General features: G+C 40.5%; 1 protein-coding gene across 3 annotated transcripts in view; it reads left to right on the plus strand.

The window, feature by feature from the left end:
- The first annotated feature begins 11,902 nt into the window (after positions 1 to 11,902).
- LOC140186078 (pre-B-cell leukemia transcription factor 3) overlaps positions 11,903 to 18,831 on the plus strand; it is a 215,890-nt gene continuing 208,961 nt past the window's right edge. For all 3 annotated transcript variants that reach the window (XM_072239939.1, XM_072239940.1, XM_072239941.1), the window contains exons 1-2: positions 11,903 to 12,824; positions 12,990 to 13,063. In XM_072239939.1, the coding sequence (XP_072096040.1) occupies positions 12,625 to 12,824; positions 12,990 to 13,063 (274 nt within the window). In that variant the 5' untranslated portion in view covers positions 11,903 to 12,624. The remainder of the gene's footprint in view (positions 12,825 to 12,989; positions 13,064 to 18,831) is intronic.

Below are 18,831 nucleotides of genomic sequence, written 5' to 3' on the forward strand. Positions count from 1 at the left end.
GCAAATTTCTCCCGATGTATCATGGAGAGCATTCTGAAAGGTTGCTGCCTGGAATGGAAGCACTAACACAGGGTCGGAAAACGCTGCACAGCGTTGCAGGCTCAACCAGCTCCACCATGGGCACCTGCCTCCCCTCCACAGAGGACATCATCAACAGGCATTGCCTCAAGAAGGGGCATCCATCGTGAAGAACCCTCACCATCTCGGACATGCCCTCTTCTCATTACTACCATCAGATCTCCTCGCCAGCAGAAATCTTTCATCACCTTCTTCCTCCCTACCATCAGATTTATGAACAGGTCATAGACCATGAACACCACCTCAATATTTTGTTCACATTTTGCACTTTTTAAAAATTATATATTGTTATAATTTATCATGATTTTTATGTATTGCACTGTACTACTGCAACAAGACAACAAATTTCACAACATATATCAGTGGTAATAAACCTAATTCTGATTCTGAGGTAACATTTCCCATGCTGATGAACTAAAAAATAATCAAGTAATGACTAAAGTAAAGCTGACTAATCCTAAACATAATTATAGTGTACGTTTTATAATGTGGGCTAAACATTGTAGCATATTTTTTTGGACAGATGCTAGAACTTTATATTTGATATTCCTCTGGATGGTTGTTTGCAGTTAGACCATAAAACATAGGACCAGAATTTGGCTATTCAGCCCATCGAGTCTACTCCGCCATTCCACATGGCTGATTTATTATCCCTCTCAACCCCATTCTCCTGCCTTCTCCCCATAACCTTTGGCATGCTTACAAATCAAGAACCTATCAACCTCTGCTTTAAATATGCCAAAAGATTTGGTCTCCACAGCCATCTGTGGCAATGAATTCCACAGATTCACAACCTTCTGGCTAAAGACCTTCCTCCTGATCTCTGTTCTGAAGGGACCTCCTTCTATCCTGAGGCTCTGCCTTGTGGTCCTGGACTCTTTCCACAATCGGAAACATTCTCTCATGTCCACTCTATCTAGGCCATACAATGAGATTCCTCTCTCATTTTTCTACCTCCAGTGAGTACAGGCACAGGGCCATCACCACACTCTTCATACGTTAACCCTTGGGAACCTCCTCTGGACCCTCTCCAATGCCAGCACATCCTTTCTTAGATAAGGAGCCCAAAACTGCTCAACTACTCCAAATATGGTCTGACCAATGCTGTATAAAGCCTAAGCATTACATCCTGTTATTTGTTCAAATAATATATCAAATAAGACTTTAATTGTCACAGACAGTAGCCTGAGAGTATTAATTTATGGAAAAAAAAATCCATGTACCTAGCCTGCCATGTGTGCAGTGATATAGTGTTTACAACATGGCAGGAAAGTGAAACTGGCAACTGGCGTGAGGATGTGTATTCGTAACATGCCTTCACTTTCAAAGAAGTTTTAGAAAACTAACAGAAGATGGACTTTGACTGTTAGCAATTAAAACTTGAAGTGATGGAAATACACTCAATGGCCACTTTATTAGGTACACCTGTACATCTGTTTGTTAACGCAAATATCTAATCAGCCAATCATGTGGCAGCAACTCAATGCTTTCAAGGCATGCAGACATGGTCAAGTGGTTCAGTTGTTATTCAGAACAAGCATCAGAATGGGAAAGACCATCATCAGGTTCATGAACAGTTGATAATAACCAATTTCCATCAGACTCCTAACCAGAGGTGATAACTTCATTCACTCCTTCACTGAATTTATTCCACAACCAATGGATTTACTTTCAAGGACTCTACAACTTATTTTCTCAATATTTATTGCTTATTTATTTATTGCTAATATTTTGTGTTTTTCTCATTTGGTAATTGCAGTTCGTTATCTTTTGCACATTGGTTGTTTGTCTATCCCATTGGGTGAGGTCTTTCATTGACTCTGTTCTGTTTTTGTATTTACTATAAATGCCGACAAGAAAATGAATCTCAGCGTTGCATATGGTGACATATCTGTGCTTTGACTTACTTTGAACTTTAAAGTGTGATCAAGTGATTGACCATGGAATGATTGCTGGTGCCAGATAGGGTGGGCTGAGTATTTTAGAAACTGCTGAGATACTCCTGGGATTTTCATACACAACAATCTCTAAATTTTACAGAGAATGATGCAAGAAACAAAAAACATCCAGTGGGCGGCAGCTCTGTGGGCAAAAACACCTGGTTAATGAAATATGTCAGATGACAGAATGGTTCAAGCTGACAGGAAGGTGACAGGAACTCAAATAACTACGCGTTACGACAGTGGTGTTCAGAAGAGCATCTTTGAACATACAACACATTGAACCTTGAAGTGTATGGGCTACAGCAGCAGAAGACCACGAACTTACAGAAATACACTTAGTGGCTACTTTATTAAGAACCTCCTGTACCTAATAAAATGGACACTAATTGTAGGTAGCCATGTCACAAGCAGAAATAAATGTAAGAGAAAGTTCAATGGAAAAGCAAATAGATTTAGACCATCAAAGATGTTAAGAAAAATAAAACGCATTTCATCTTTAGTGGATGTTAGAAATATGTCCACATGATATACTGCTTTACAACATGAAGTTACTGAAACATAGTCTTGGTTTAATTGGTGGTGATAATCTATGATTAATTATTACAACATTCTATGCTGATTAGATGCTGATAACTCAGATGCCTCAGTTGGACAACCCACTCTAATGATTTAATTTCAATTTAAATCTGTTTCTACTCTGTGGCTTTGAAACTATTGAGTGTTGAAATCCAGTCCCAGCCTCCTGCTGAACCTCACCCAGATGTTCTTGTGTGAATGAGACAGTGAACACATTGGTCGAATGCCCAAGCTGATGCGGTCTTTCAATAATTCTATGATGGTTATTATTCTATTGTGGATTTATTGAATATGCCTGCAAGAAAATGATTCTCATGGTTGTACATGATGACATATCTGTACTTTAATAATAAATTTACTTTGAACTTTGAACATACTCACCCTTTGGATCCATCAAGGTTAATTCCAAAAGACAATAAAGACATGGAAGCAGAATTAGGCCATTCAGCCCATCGAGTCAACTCCACCATTCCATCATGGCCGATTTATTATCCTTCTGAACCCCATTCTTCTACTTTCTCCCTGTAACCTTTGACGCCCTTACTAATCAAGAACCCATCAACCTCTGCTCTAAATATACACAATGGCTTGACCTTCACAGCTGCCTGTGGCAATGAGATCCACCACCATCGTTTGGCTAAAGGAATTCCTCCTCATCTCTATTCTGAAGGGCTGTCCTTTTATTTTGAATCTGTGCTTTGTCCTACAATCCACATATAAGGGGTCAGTAGATCTCCATCAGAAAAGGTCATTACTGGAATAGTTTGCCCCACTGTAAGCCAACGTAGAATCGGAATAAGTAATTTATTATCACGGACAATTTCAAAATTCAAAGCAAATTTATTATCAAGATACATATATGTCATTATATCTAACCCTGAGATTCTTTTTATGGGTATCCACATATAAGAAACACAATAGAATCAACGAAAGATCACACCAACAGAGCAGACAACAAGTGTGCAAAAGGCAATAAGCTGCAAATATAAAAATAGAAAAATAAATAATAATAAATAAGCAATACATATATAGAACATGAGATGAAGAGTCCTTAAAAGTGAGTACCTTTTGCAGATGGCAGCAGGAAGAAGAGAGCATGACCTGGGTGGTAGGGAGGGGTCCCTGATGATGGATATCACTCTCCTGCAACAATACTCACTTGCAAATTTGTTGTTTTGTGGCAGTAATACAGTGCAATACACAAAAAGTTTACTTTCAGTTGCAATAACAAATATATAAAAAATAAGTCATGCAAAAAAAAGAAAAAAAAGTGAGATAGTGTCCGTGGGTTCATAGTCTGCTCTGAATTCTGATGAAGCTGTTCCTGAAACATTAAGTGTGTGTGTCTTCAGGCTCCTGTACCTCCTCCCCATGCCATGAGTCCCCAAATCCTACGGACTTTCTACAGGGGCACAATTGAGAGCATCCTGACTGGCTGCATCACTACCTGGTATGGGAACTGTACCTCCCTTAATCGCAGGACTCTGTAGAGAGTGGTGCAGACAGCCCAGCGCATCTGTAGATGTGAACTTTCCACTGTTCAGGACACTGACATAGACAGGTGCGTAGAAAGGGCCCGAAGGATCACTGGGCACCCAGGTCACCTCAACCACAAACTGTTCCAGCTGCTACCATCTGGGAAACGGTACCACAGCATAAAAGCCAGGACTAGCATGCTCTGGGTCAGCTTCTTCCACCTGGCTATCAGACTGATTAATTCACGCTGATACAATTGTATTTCTATGCGATATTGACTGTGTTGCTGTACACACCATTTATTGCAAATTACTATAAATTGCACTTTGCATGTCCAGATGGAGACGTAACATGAAGATTTTTACTCCTCATGTATGTGAAGGATGTAAGAAATTGAATTGAGTTGAATTCAATTCTCTGGTGGCAGCAATGAGAAGGAGGCATGTCCTGGGTGATGAAGGTCCTTCATGATGGATTCCACCTATCTGAGGCATTGTCTTTTGAAGGAGAACTTGATGGTGAGGAGACTATTCCCCTGATGGAGCTGGCAGTTTTCTCCAGTCCTATGCATTGTTATCTCCATACCAGCTGGTGAAGCAACCAGTCAGAACACTCTCCACTGCGCATCTGCAGAGATTTGCTAGAGTCTTTGGTGACATACCAATTCTCCTCAAACTCCGAATGACATGCAGCTGCTGGTTTGCCTTCTTTGTAATTGTGTCAATGTGACGGGGCCGGGTTAGATCTGGCTGCGCCTTGTTTTACGTCTCTACCGAAGGAGGTGTAAGGCGTTCCTTCCCTCCGCTAATCTGCATGTCACCCTTGGGCGAGGGGTAGCAGCTGATCAGGGTCGAGTGAAGCCATGGGAGCAGATAGTGGATGGTCGTCTGAGCAGCTGGTGCATGTCACAAGTCCTGGTTATGTGACCACCGACACCAGGCAGACAATGTCTGAAGAGTATTGATAATGGCTGGGGTCACCCCTGTTGTAAAGATACTGCCCAGGAGGAGGCAGTGGCAAACCACTTCTGCAGGAAAATTTGGCAAGAACAATCATGGAAGAGCATGATGGCCCCTGTCATATGACATGACATATCATGAGGATGATGATGATGATGATGATGACACCAATTTCATGCTTTGCACTGCACTGCTGCTGCAAAACAATAAATTTCATGTCACAACAGAAAGAAAAATAGAGGGCTATGCAGGAGGGAAGGGTTAGATTGATTTAGAAAAGGTTAAATGGTCAGCAAAACATCATGGGCTGAAGGGACTGTATTGTTTTATGTTCTGTATAAGGTAATAGGAGACACTGACAGAGTGGACAGCCAGTGCCTTTTTCCTTAGGTGGAAATGACTATTACGAGAGGGCATAATTTTCCGTGGGGGGAGGGGAAGACTGAGGTAAGATTTTACACACAGAGTAGTGGATGTGTGGACTGTGGCCAGGGTTGGAAGTAGAGGCAGGCACATTAGGGAGATTTAAGAGACTCTTGAATAGGTATTTGGATGAAAGGAAAACTGAGCGTTAGGTTTTTTGCGTCTGTATTTACTAAGGAAGCTGGCATGAAATCTATGGAATTGAGGGAATCAAGTAGTGAGACCATGGCAACTGTACAGATTGAAAAGGAGGAGGTGCTTGCTGTCTTGAGGAAAATTAAAGTGGATAAATCCCCGGGACCTGACAGGGTGTTCCCTCGGACCTTGAAGGAGACTAGTGTTGAAATTGCGGGGGCCCTGGCAGAAATATTTAAAATGTCGCTGTCTACGGGTGAAGTGCCGGAGGATTGGAGAGTGGCTCATGTTGTTCCATTGTTCAAAAAAGAATCGAAAAGTAATCCAGGAAATTATAGGCCGGTGAGTTTAACGTCAGTAGTAGGTAAGTTATTGGAGGGAGTACTAAGAGACAGAATCTACAAGCATTTGGATAGACAGGGGCTTATTAGGGAGAGTCAACATGGCTTTGTGCGTGGTAGGTCATGTTTGACCAATCTGTTGGAGTTTTTCGAGGAGATTACCAGGAAAGTGGATGAAGGGAAGGCAGTGGATATTGTCTACATGGACTTCAGTAAGGCCTTTGACAAGGTCCCGCATGGGAGGTTAGTTAGGAAAATTCAGTCGCTAGGTATACATGGAGAGGTGGTAAATTGGATTGAACATTGGCTCAATGGAAGAAGCCAGAGAGTGGTGGTAGAAAATTGCTTCTCTGTGTGGAGGCCTGTGACTAGTGGTGTGCCACAGGGATCAGTGCTGGGTCCATTGTTATTTGTCATGTATATCAATGATCTGGATGATAATGTGGTAAATTGGATCAGCAAGTGTGCTGATGATACAAAGATTGGAGGTGTAGTAGACAGTGAGGAAGGTTTTCGGAGCCTGCAGAGGGACTTGGACCAGCTGGAAAAATGGGCTGAAAAATGGCAGATGGAGTTTAATACTGACAAGTGTGAGGTATTGCACATTGGAAGGACAAACCAACGTAGAACATACAGGGTTAATGGTAAGGCACTGAGGAGTGCAGTGGAACAGAGGGATCTGGGAATACAGATACAAAATTCCCTAAAGGTGTCGTCACAGGTAGATAGGGTCGTAAAGAGAGCTTTTGGTACATTGGCCTTTATTAATCGAAGTATTGAGTATAAGAGCTGGAATGTTATGATGAGGTTGTATAAGGCATTGGTGAGGCCGAATCTGGAGTATTGCGTTCAGTTTTGGTCACCAAATTACAGGAAGGATATAAATAAGGTTGAAAGAGTGCAGAGAAGGTTTACAAGGATGTTGCCGGAACTTGAGAAACTCAGTTACAGAGAAAGGTTGAATAGGTTAGGACTTTATTCCCTGGAGCGTAGAAGAATGAGGGGAGATTTGATAGAGGTATATAAAATTATGATGGGTATAGATAGAGTGAATGCAAGCAGGCTTTTTCCACTGAGGCAAGGGGAGAAAAAAACCAGAGGACATGGGTTAAGGGTGAGGGGGAAAAAGTTTAAAGGGAACATTAGTGGGGGCTTCTTCACACAGAGAGTGGTGGGAGTATGGAATGAGCTGCCAGACGAGGTGGTAAATGTGGGTTCTTTTTTAACATTTAAGAATAAATTGGACAGATACATGGATGGGAGGTGTATGGAGGGATATGGTCCGTGTGCAGGTCAGTGGGACTAGGCAGAAAATGGTTCGGCACAGCCAAGAAGGGCCAAAGGGCCTGTTTCTGTGCTGTAGTTTCTATGGTTTCTATGGAGCGCTGTGTGGGAGGTAAGAATCAGATTGATCTTGGAGTAGGTTAAGAGGTTGGCATGACATTGTGGGCAGAGGGGCCTGCACTGCATTGTAATGTTCTATGTTCTCTGTATAAGTTAGTGATAATAACCAGGTTCTGATTCTGGGAAGTCAGGAAGATATTGAAGAAGTCCTGGCCATAATCAGTCAAACATATTCTGGATTTGGGGCTTGCAGCTGTGGAAAGAAAGATTTGTAAATGTCTTATATGGATAAATCCAGTAACTACAGATCAGTCAAGTTAACCTTGGTGCTGGGGAAGTTCTGGAAACAAGCTATTTCTTGGACAAACGTGCAATTGATTACAGAAAATTACCATGGGTTTGTTTAAAGTTAAATCATGTATAACCAACATGTTAAAGTTCTTTGATTAAGGTACAGCTCAATTACAAGCAGTAATGGAATTGTACCTGATCTGGTACATGGACTTCTGAAATGTACTTGATTAGGTGTCAAATAAAAGACCTCACCAAAATTGAGGCCTATATCAGTCAGGGTCGACCATGGGTGTTTAGCTGCAAGGCAGCGGAGGTTTGAGGTCGGAGGTTTCCATCTCCGAGACGAACGGCCAAACATGGCTGACAAGCCCCACCTGCCCAAAGCGACTGGTTTTCAGGCACCAGTTGCCTGCCTTTGCCCCTTCTCCTGTCAGTAGAAACACTTGTGCCGGGCTTAGTAGCTATGCCATATATAAAGGGCAAGAGCTGGACTTGGTTGTAAGAGGCTATTTGAGGCGCATGTCATTGGGAACATTTAAAAGGTGGTGGGAGCTTGTTCCCATTACCACCCCTGGCAATAACAACCTTGAGAAACCATCATCAAAATTGAAGGTGATGGAATAAAAGGGTTTGTAGCTGCATTAACAGGAGATTGGTTAGATACCAGAAACTGGGAGTTGTAAAAGATGTTGGTGAGCCCTAATTTGGAGAATTGTTTGATGTTCTATCACAGAAACCTTATATGGTCCATCCAGTATGGTGAGATGGACTCTTGACCACACAGTCTATCCAGTTATGACCTTGCCCCTTATTGTCTGCTTGTACTTTCTCTGCAACACCTTATTCTGCATTCTGTTTTTCACTGTACCTCCGTATGTGTGACAATAATAATACATCTCGGAGTTTGGAGCTACATAAGTCATGTAAAGGGTCAGGGCAGGTTGAAAAAGCAGTTAAAGGCATTCAGGACTCCGGGATTCTGAAGTCAGGATGTGTGTTTAGGAAGCCCTGATGGTGCCATAGTTGGAGCATTTGTCCACTTTTGGGCTTGACACTCCAGAAAAGATGTGAAGTTTTTGGGGAGGGTGCCGAAGAGATTTATTAAAACCATTCAGGAGTAGTGGGACATTGGTGGGCGGATAGATTGGAGGAGACTGGACTCAGGGCGTCATGGTCGCGTTAACACTATTACCGTGCCAGTAATCTGGGTTCAGTTCCCGCCACTACCTGAAAGGAGTTTGTTTGCTCTTCCCGTCGCCGCGTGGATATCCTCCAGAAGCTCGGGTTTCCTCCCACATTCCAAAAATATACGGGGTTAGCAGGTTACATGAGTGCAGTTGGGCGGCAGGAACTCGCTGGGCCAGAAGAACTTGAAATAATAACAATAAATATCCAGTAATCCTTGGGAGGGAAGAGTCTGTCAGGGGATCTGCGAAAGGAATTCAAACGCATGAAGAGTGCAAACGGAGGCGCGAGAAATTGCGCCATGGTTGAGATCGAGACTAGAGGCTGCTGGATGAAGATGACTGAGGAAAGAATTGCATGAACTGGAGGAAACCGCGTACACACGGAGTGCAGGGGCGAGCGGTGGTAGGTACGACTACTACCTACAGCAGGAAGCGAATAATTACCTTAAAGAAGGAGGTTTGCGGGTTCTGAGAATGCAGGAAATAGAGGAATGTTTTGCGTTGAGTTCGTACACACGGTCTGCGATCGGTCTTCCGATCTCCGGGTTTGGCCAGCGTTCCTGGGTGACTCGATTTTCCCTTCGGACTCTGAAACCATCTTATTTCCAAAACCGGATTTTGAAACCACTCGCACAAAGGCTTACGTCCACATGCTGAGTTTAACATTTTTTTAACTTGATTGATTTAAAGCAACGCTGCCTCCACGTTGACTTGAACGACACTGTGGGTGGTTTTTACCGCCAATTTTTTTTCTCTCTGTCTTTCATTTCGGAGTGTTCCTGTCCAGTATTCGGTGTCGTATGGTTCTCATCACTTGTAAACACTCAAATTACTGCATGATAAAAAGGGCAGAACCCCGACACGAACTTAATACTTATTCAGTGAAATTAACGTCTTATTGCACAAACAAGTCATTTTAAGTATCATTGGGACTCAGATGTGTCTTTTACCCAATGGAATCTAAGATGAAGCCAGTTTACTTCCTGCCTCGTGTGTATTGATACCCATCTTTTTCACTCCTATAAATATATTAAATAAGTTTATAGGTGTGTTGTTCACTATCATTGTTCCCTGAATATCCGCGTTCCTTTTTTTCTCTCCCCATGTGTTTTCGCGACTTTAAAAAAAAATCGACGCCACCGTATCTTCATTTCGCTTCAGGATAATTTCCTCCTGGTGGAGGTGGCATTGAAAAGAAGGGAGAAGTTCATTGCCCCGAGCATCTGCCTCTCCCAGTTGAAAGGAGATATACTGAAGGTGGGTACGAAAGGGGAAAAAAGTAAAGAATGAAACGGGAAAATAAATTAATGAGGAAAGGAAGTGGAGTCTGGCTGCGGTTGGGGGCACCATCTCAATGATACTGCTATACCAGTGGTACCTGTCCAGAGTTCAGTGTTGCATACGACAAACGAGTGAACAATCCTATCGAACAGTTTGCACTGCGATTATCACAGTAAACAACAATAGGTATTTACACAACATATATTTATAAATCCCCAAAATGTGACCAGTAAAATTCCTAACTGCGTCCTTCCAAGCTGTAAGGCAAGAATATCAGTTGTGGCAAAAACTTGCTTGCGACGCTGTCGGGACCTCAACATACTCTCGATGCCGCTAATTGTTTAGACGCTGGTTAAAAATTAAGGGAAAATCCATAAACCGTATTACCTGGTGCCAAATTAAATAGAAGTATGAATTGGAATCAATTATCAGTTGCAATGGAGCCTAATTGTAAGTTCGAAAATTCGGGCAAAGAGAAAGGACATTTTCAAAGCTTCGTCTTCCAATATCGAACATTGCATTTATTACAGGATACAGAAGCATTAAGTTTCAAATGATTTTCAGAGACGGTTTATTCCTCGTCATAATATTGTTACTCGCAAGCCAAAATAAACGAGTCTGTTTTACACCATGGAAGTCAAATCTATAGCTAGCAGTTCGTTTAAGGAATTTCATCAACCGTGTTATTCTTTGGTGCTGTGAGAAATTTACATGGGCTGTATACAGGCTTATTTTAATTAAAATATCGAATATGATTACAGTAGAAAGATTGATTTTTACATGCATTTAACTAAACAATTAAGAACCGAAATTATAAAATACTTATGATCGGAAACTCGAGACTAAAAAATTGGAAAGTTTCATGTCTGGTTATGAGACGTTACATACAATAATTATGGTAATGTGTGATACCTTGAAAATAATAATTTGATTTAATTAAAACAAAGTCTACGATACAGTCTAGAAATACTGAATTTAATACGTATGATGAAATCTTAAATTCTCTTACAACTTGGTTAAAGTGTCTTGTCAATTACCCTGCATTGAAATACCATTAATGAAAGACCAGGCTTCCACGGACGAATAAAGCTGGTCATGTTCGAGAGACCATCAATGGGACACCGCTATTAGAGAATCAATGAACTACATACCAAGTGAACAGAAAGCTACATACTCTGCATTAAAAATGGAAGAACTACAAGGATTGTAAATAAAACTCATGCAGGAAAACAAGGTTTTCAACATTCAACATATACAGTTGTAAATTGCAATAATTTGCAAATAAGTATCACATCTGCAAGAATTCGCTGATTTCTGAGATAATGCAGCTTTGGAAATAATGCAATGCCTCGCTGGTTTTCCAAGGGGGCAAAAACATAGAACCGTGCAGTTTCGGTAATAATTTAAACATCCGAGCAACTTCGGAGCCTTTCTATTTTCCGTGCGTGGCCATTGAGTTGTTGCTCGGCTGCCGATAACCGCACCGCGGCTGAGAGATGGCCACCAAGCAACAATAGAGCGCTCCCAATAAAGTCGTCTGCTGCCATGGTAACCCGCGGCCCAGCGCCGCGTGCGGGTGACGTCAGCGTACGGAAGGTAGGGGGGGGTTGTTAGCCCCCTTTCGAAACGAGCCAATCACAAGTTCCCGACCGTTAAACACAAACCCTCCCCCTCCTCCCCCCTTCCACCCCGTGAGCTGAACTTGATGCCGCCGATCTGTGTCCCGCCCCCGCCGCCTTACTATTGGCCCATCCGGCCGAGGACGGCTGGTGATTGGGCGAACGGCAAGTTGTCCGTCAGGCCAAAGAGGCGGGAGGGGCGCGGCTTCGTGGCTTGACGGACGTCGACGGCGCCGGGGAGGGAGGAGAAGGGGGTCGGCGCGAAAAAAAACATTTCCGTCGAGTTCAGGGGATGGATTGAAGAAAAAGAATAAACAGAGGAGGGAAAGAGAGAGAGGGAGAGAGAGAAATAAAGCAAGGGGGATAAAAGTGTGTGGGAGTGACAGGGATGAGGAGTGACTGTGCGGCCGGGCAGTGAGTGAGGGGCATCGCCGTGCTCCGACCGCTCTCCCCGCCACGGGCCGCCCTGTCGAGCGAGGGCGGAGTTTGCATTTTATATATATATATAAATATATATATATAAATATATTTTTTTCTCTTTCCCTTAAACTCTGACACGTCTGCAGTGAGTGAGTGGCATTGGCAGTCTGTCAATCCCTCACCAAAGCGGCCATCAAAAACATAAAGAGTTGGCTCGTAAATTGATCCGGCGAATCATTTTTATGATCTTTTATTATTATTATTTCCCCTCTGTCTTTTGAAGAGGCAGCTTACTTTTGATCTTGTTTCTGTAGAGGGTTATTTTTGAGGCATATCTTGGATTTTTTTAAAAAATATTTTTTCTGTGTTTTTCGTGACAAGTTTTTTTTGGGGGAGAAAAATAAGGAATTGAAAGCCAAAGCAAGTGCGGTTTCCCCCCTCCCCAGCCCTGCCTCTCCCTCGGCTCCAGCGCTACCTGTGCTTGATTTATATATAATATATATTGTTTTATATATATAAATTTCTCCCGTGTGCTGCTGCGGCAGAGTATGGACGATCAATCCAGGATGATGCAGACTCATCCCGGTGTGAGCTTGGCTGGACACTCGGTTCAGGGGGGCATGGGGCTGCCTCCACATGTGCAAGGACATGAAGGTGCAGACGGCGACGGAAGAAAGCAAGACATCGGGGACATCCTCCACCAGATCATGACTATCACCGACCAGAGTCTGGACGAAGCACAAGCAAAGTTGGTGGCCTTGCAAAAAAAAATATTTTTTGTGTTTTTTTTAGCGCTCAAATTCGCCGCCATATTTTTGACTTTGAGTGCTATAAATCTTGTTAATTACTTATATTTTCTCTCTTTTCCTTCTTTCAACCCCCCCCCCTTTTCCCCACTCTCTTCTGTTTGCAGGAAACATGCGTTAAATTGCCACAGAATGAAGCCGGCCCTGTTCAGCGTCCTGTGCGAAATAAAGGAGAAAACAGGTAGAGCTCCCGGTTAATTTTAACCCACACTGTGTGATACTTGTGCAGCCTGAACTCCGGCGGCATGTGCACCGCCATCTTGATTTCTCTTCCTCCTATTTCATTTTGCCCACTGTAATAATGCTTCACTAAATTTAACAATTCATAACGGCGATGCTAAATGAAATGTGCATTAAAATGCTCGTATATCACCCAGAACACATCGCCTCTGGCACCCACAATAGAGCCGCCTTTGGCGCACTTCGCTCAATGCGGAGCAGAAAAAGTAGCGGCGTGTGTGAGATTTTGCATCACAAACTAAACTATAGTCGGACTTTGAATCGGGGGGAAAATGACAATCATCTCAATATCTGGAGCAGAATGGCAGTTGTTTTGTTTGGAACGGGTGGCTGATGTGTTTTTGCAGTAATTTGCTGCGATTGCATTGAATAGGAAATGCTAGCGCTGGGTTTATTCGGAGTTCAAGGCTTTGGGAAATTGGAACAAAATTCCTAGAAACAGTCTGTTAGAAATGCTTTATAAGATGCACAACAATTGTAAGAAAATGTATTTTAAGTACACAATGGCATCTTGGGCTAAATCGCTTTTAATGTAGATAGTTTCTTGAACAGTCCAGATTATCTGTGTTAGATTTTCAATAGGATATGAACAAAATCTCGTATATAAATGAAGATAAGATTTAAAGCACTGCAGTCCTTTGGTTGTTTTTGCGTATCGGTGCAATTAATTATTCCGGATTTCTCGCGATTTAACTTTGAGAAGGTATCATAGGCTGCGACTCTGGGTCTAGTTTTTAATGTTGGAAGTTCTGATTTGTGATGCGCTTTGCTTTGGGACCAAAATGATGATGGAGCGGGAGCGGGTTGTGTTGGAGCTGATTCCGCCAAGCTCTTCTTTCACGGCTCAGGAGCCTTTTTTTTACCCCGAGTAACAGTCACTGACATTTTCGCTGCTTGTTGTCAAGACGTTTATTTGAGGTTTAACTTGGAGGTTTAGATCGCATGACAAAGAAAACCCCAAGAAAATCAGAGTTTAGGGTGGGGGGGGAAATCTCCAAAGTTTAAGGAACACATTTCAGACGGATTTTGAAGAATAAGTGGGATATCAGTGTGTAGAAATGGACTGGCTCCTCGGATTTAGAATTTGGTTTTTTTCTTGTACTGAAGTTGCTTTGAAATCGATATTTTCAGGCATCATGAAGTAAATCGGATATATTTCTAATTGGGATCTTTGTCCGAATGCTGGTCAGGTTCCCATTTGATACACAGTGAAATAGGAAACGCGATAAAACTGAGCAGGTCTCGTGTTTTCCACTCTGCCTCCGTCTAACATCAGATTCAACATCCTGAGTGCAACCTTGCATTCTGCTAGAACATTTGCACTGATGGTTTATTGTTGGAGCTCTCGTGTTTGGCAGGACTTGGATAATAGCAAATCCGAGATGATGACAAATATTTCCACACGTGTGGTTTTCTATCCCGAGTGATGACATTTCTGACGCGATTTAAACGGGATTATAGAAACCGATTTTACTCAGGAGGTTTCTTTATCAGTTTTGCTTGCATTTGTCTTTATAAAGGGTAGAACTGTTGTAGGGTTTGTGCAGTCACTTCTCCAATAACCCACGAAAAAAACTTCGACGGGAGAAGAAAATGCCAGGACTAATCCTGCAGATAAAATGTCCATTAAGTTGTTACCGAAGAAATAATTAAATACATGACTTGTATAAATGGAAAATAACAACTACAACTGCCCCATACATTTAATATCCTTAACATATTAAATAATAGTCAAATACATTTAGCGTGAACAGATGGCGTTGCCAAAAGAATTAATAATTCTTTGGCCAGATTAAAAAAAATTATTCTGAAGATTTTGAAAGCTAACAATTTATTTCAGCATTTGGCGAATATTTTCCTTCTTATTTTTGACTTGATAACGAGGGAAGTTTGTCATTTCTGTTAGATTGCTACATTTCCATGCCTGGTTTAAAAGTGGCTTATCCTGTGATCCACAGGCACACAACACTGACTGGCAATATGAAACATCACCACTTCAATCGGAGGTCGAAGAACTTTTCTTATTTTTAGGCACAAGTCATGAAACATTGTTTAGTTTTGGTTTAACTGCGGCCAGCACTTTTGGGTGGGTGTCATAGTTGTTTTTCCTGTTTTGCAAGCATCTGCTTCTTTGGGTTATAAATGTATCTCCTGAACTTGTTGTCTGGATTGAGTTCATCTGGACTTCCATCGATTATATTAAGGCATTTTCTAGACATCGAAAGTCCTTTCGAAATTGAGTATATTTGAGATAACTCGATTGTAAAAGTCGGCCCGATTGTATGCATTCCTTCACTTTACCACAAGGTAGCAGGCTTTTTCAAAACGATCTTAATCCCTCACAGGTTTTAAGGTATTTTTCCCACCGATCAATATTTTTTCTCAATTATCACATTACACAACTGATTTGAAAACAAAGGCTACCCGCATTTAAATGCGGCGCAGTACAGTTAAACGTTTCGTGGAAGCATGGCAGTCTGGCCTTTTGTTGCAGCGGGTAGTATTTTGAATGTATCAGCATGTGTATTGGTTTAGAGCCAGCGATTTAAATGAAGCATGGCATTAGACGAGTTCTGAAAATACTTGTATCAGTTTTCTTCAGCACTGGGCATAACAGATCTTTTTTTGGAAATGCTGAAAAGTTTAGATTTCTGCAAGATGTCAGTAGGGTGCACTTTGAGAGTCTTTCCCGCTGCTTTCATTGCAGAATTTTCTTTTTTGTGGAGACGCAAACCTCTGTTCAATTGACAGACTCGATTATTGGAGGACTTTTTTTTGGTTTCGCCACAGACCAGGTTATCCTAATTAGAGCACTGATGCCATGCATTTCGCTTTGATAATCATGGATTTATATTTCACTGAGGCAGATTACTGGGATGTTTGGCTGCATCAGTGTCAACACCATCAATGCAGAGAGATTAGTATCTTTGAAATTAGATTGTATAATTCATGCAACATTGTACTTCTAATGGTCCCTATAGTAGCTGTTGAAATGTACTTTAGGAAACTAGAAATGTGAGTAAGAGCAGTTTTAGAAACATTTTTTAAGACTTAATAATGTAAACGAAAACAGTTTTAACTTGCAGTAATTCTTTTATGTATTTTTGGTTCTTCATCGTTAGTGCATTTGACAATTTGGATTAGATCAAGTCCTCCATCCTTGTTTTTTATATGCAGTAAGAATATATCGAGTTGCACATAGCACCTGTTTGATAAAATATAAACTCTCATAGTTTGTTCATCTGTTTTTTTAAATACTTTCACCATAATGTTAAAATATAACTTTCCCCCACCCAGAGTAATTATTATATTGTAGGATCATAAAAATTGTTTAATTTCTAATGTGCTATGGTGTCAATTAATTTATTCAACTATTACGTTAGTAGCTTGTCTATTAAAGTTAAAAATACTGAGTAAAATGCACTGGAAAAAGTACATGGACAGATGTCAAATAAACTTTTAAGATATACTGCCAACTCGACTGAAAAAAGCAAATGACATTGATTTGCTGAAGCTGTCTAATGGTGTACTGATGGTTCACCAGATTTGTAGCCATTGTGAGGCTTATAAGCGGAACAGACTTGAAGAAGATCATAAAACTTAATGAACTCCTAGGCTGCAGGAGGTTTCCGCAGGGGGAGTAAAAGGGCTGCTTGGCTGGTTGCTGAATTCTTTATGTCTGAAGAGAAATGAAGAAAATGATCACTTGTATCCCAAGTTTGGTTCTCTTGTACTATTTTGTGACTATTTTGTTCATGCAAACTTTGATGATTCATGGATTTGTCTTCATCCTTGAGTTTCACCTGCAGATAAAAACAAGATGTGATATTCAATACAAACATGATGTATGGAATTAATTCTTTTATTGGTTTGTATGTTAGATTGTGACAAAGCTGATGCTGCTCTGTTGTAATTGCTACATAATGTGGTTAAATGATGCTTTCTAAATTGCGCACCTAAATTTTTATTTTCAAATTGGGGGATTATAACATTGAAGTTGAAACTTTTGAGTAGTATTTTTATTTTTCATAGACAGTCTTCATTAACTGGACTGTACAAACTAAAAAGAGGAAAACAGAACCTGCAACATTAAAATAATGATTTAAGGATTTGTGTCATTACAGATTAAATTGATTATGCTGAGGAACGAATAGATAATTCAATAGCGTTGGTAATGAAAAACACTGGCCATTTCCTTAAAGCAGTCAGCAGTGAGGTCCGAGAGTAAGTTAACTTCTTCAGGCACTGTATTAAATTGTTGGCATTAATATTTTCAAATACACTGGGATCCTGTTGTTGTAATGTTAGCAATTGGGAACATACTTGGATGTTTTAAATAATCAGATGACAGACCAATTTCAGAAATTGGTAAAATGCGTTAGAATATTTAAAAAAATTTCCTTAATCCAAATTCGTACAAATTGATTGCAGTGTTTTTTTAATATGTGGAAGCATTTAATGATCATTGTGGATGGCAGTTATTTTTGCTCAAATTGAGAAAAGACTGAAATCGCCATCTTAACACACTGATATGCAGCATGCTTGTGGGACATTCTTTCTGATTATGCTGAGAAAAATCAGTTACTTAAGAGATTAGTTTGTGTTACTGTCTTAGTTGGTACTACAAACTTGTAGTGAGAAAAATGCTCAGTTCACTCTCAACTTAATGCTTTATCAAGATGATCAGCATTCATGAAATTGTATAGCTCTGCCAAAGTCTTTTTCCATTAGATGCTGACCTCTTCTCATGGTGGCTCTTATTCAATAAACCATTCATGTCTTTAAGTATGAATTTGGTAAATAATTCATGTCAATATTTAATATAAATTTTTAACTTCTGTCAGTGCTCACCTTTATTGGTTTGCCAAGTTTGCTTGTTTATTCCAGTTAGCTGATGGATTGGTCTGCCTTTTCTGTGTTGTGGTCACTTGTTTAGAATAGATGAAATTTGTTTTATTGAAGTTGGTATGTGAGCTTTACAAAGTTAACTCTTGACTAGCCATGTAAGAACTGATAGATTTACTTAAGGTTGTGAGGAAAAAGGCATATTTTTTATTACCTGATATTGAAGTTGGTGGCAGAGACCATTGGAAAAAATATAAATGAATACATTTTGAAAATAGTTTGAGCAAAATGATAAATAGAACATTGTGGTTTTCTAGTCTATGCAATTGTACAGTAAACACAAAAGCTGATTTTAACCATTAAATCAGTGTGGTTCATGTCTAAGTGTAAATTTGAGCAGTAAGGTAATTGGGGAAAATATATTCTATTTTAGGTGGAATGCTTTTTCAGCTTTCATTAATTTAGTTTTCAGAAATGTTTTTCTTCTGTGTAGCTTGATTTTTGTTTGGATATCCAGATTTCATTTACATAAAGAATGTTTTGATGTTGTTGTTTAATCATCTTGTAATGATCAAACTCTACTTGTTTGACAAAAATTTTACAATTTGCAGTTATTATATTTAAAGTTGAGTTCTCAGAATTCTTGATTTTGATATATCAAAGTTGGATTGTTGATGTGATTCATTAAAATGTAAAATAAAATTGCAGTGCTAGGGTGTCATTTGGAAATGAATTAATTGCCTTCTGGTGATTAATTGATAAGTTATTGAGTTACTCTTTGTGGACATATTTAAAGTATTTGGCACCAATGGTTTTTTGGAATTGTGGAGGGTGTTTCCTGTTTATATATAATGCTTTCTGTGC

Source organism: Mobula birostris, chromosome 22 (assembly GCF_030028105.1).
Source record: "Mobula birostris isolate sMobBir1 chromosome 22, sMobBir1.hap1, whole genome shotgun sequence".
Classification (NCBI taxonomy): Eukaryota; Metazoa; Chordata; class Chondrichthyes; order Myliobatiformes; family Myliobatidae; genus Mobula; species Mobula birostris.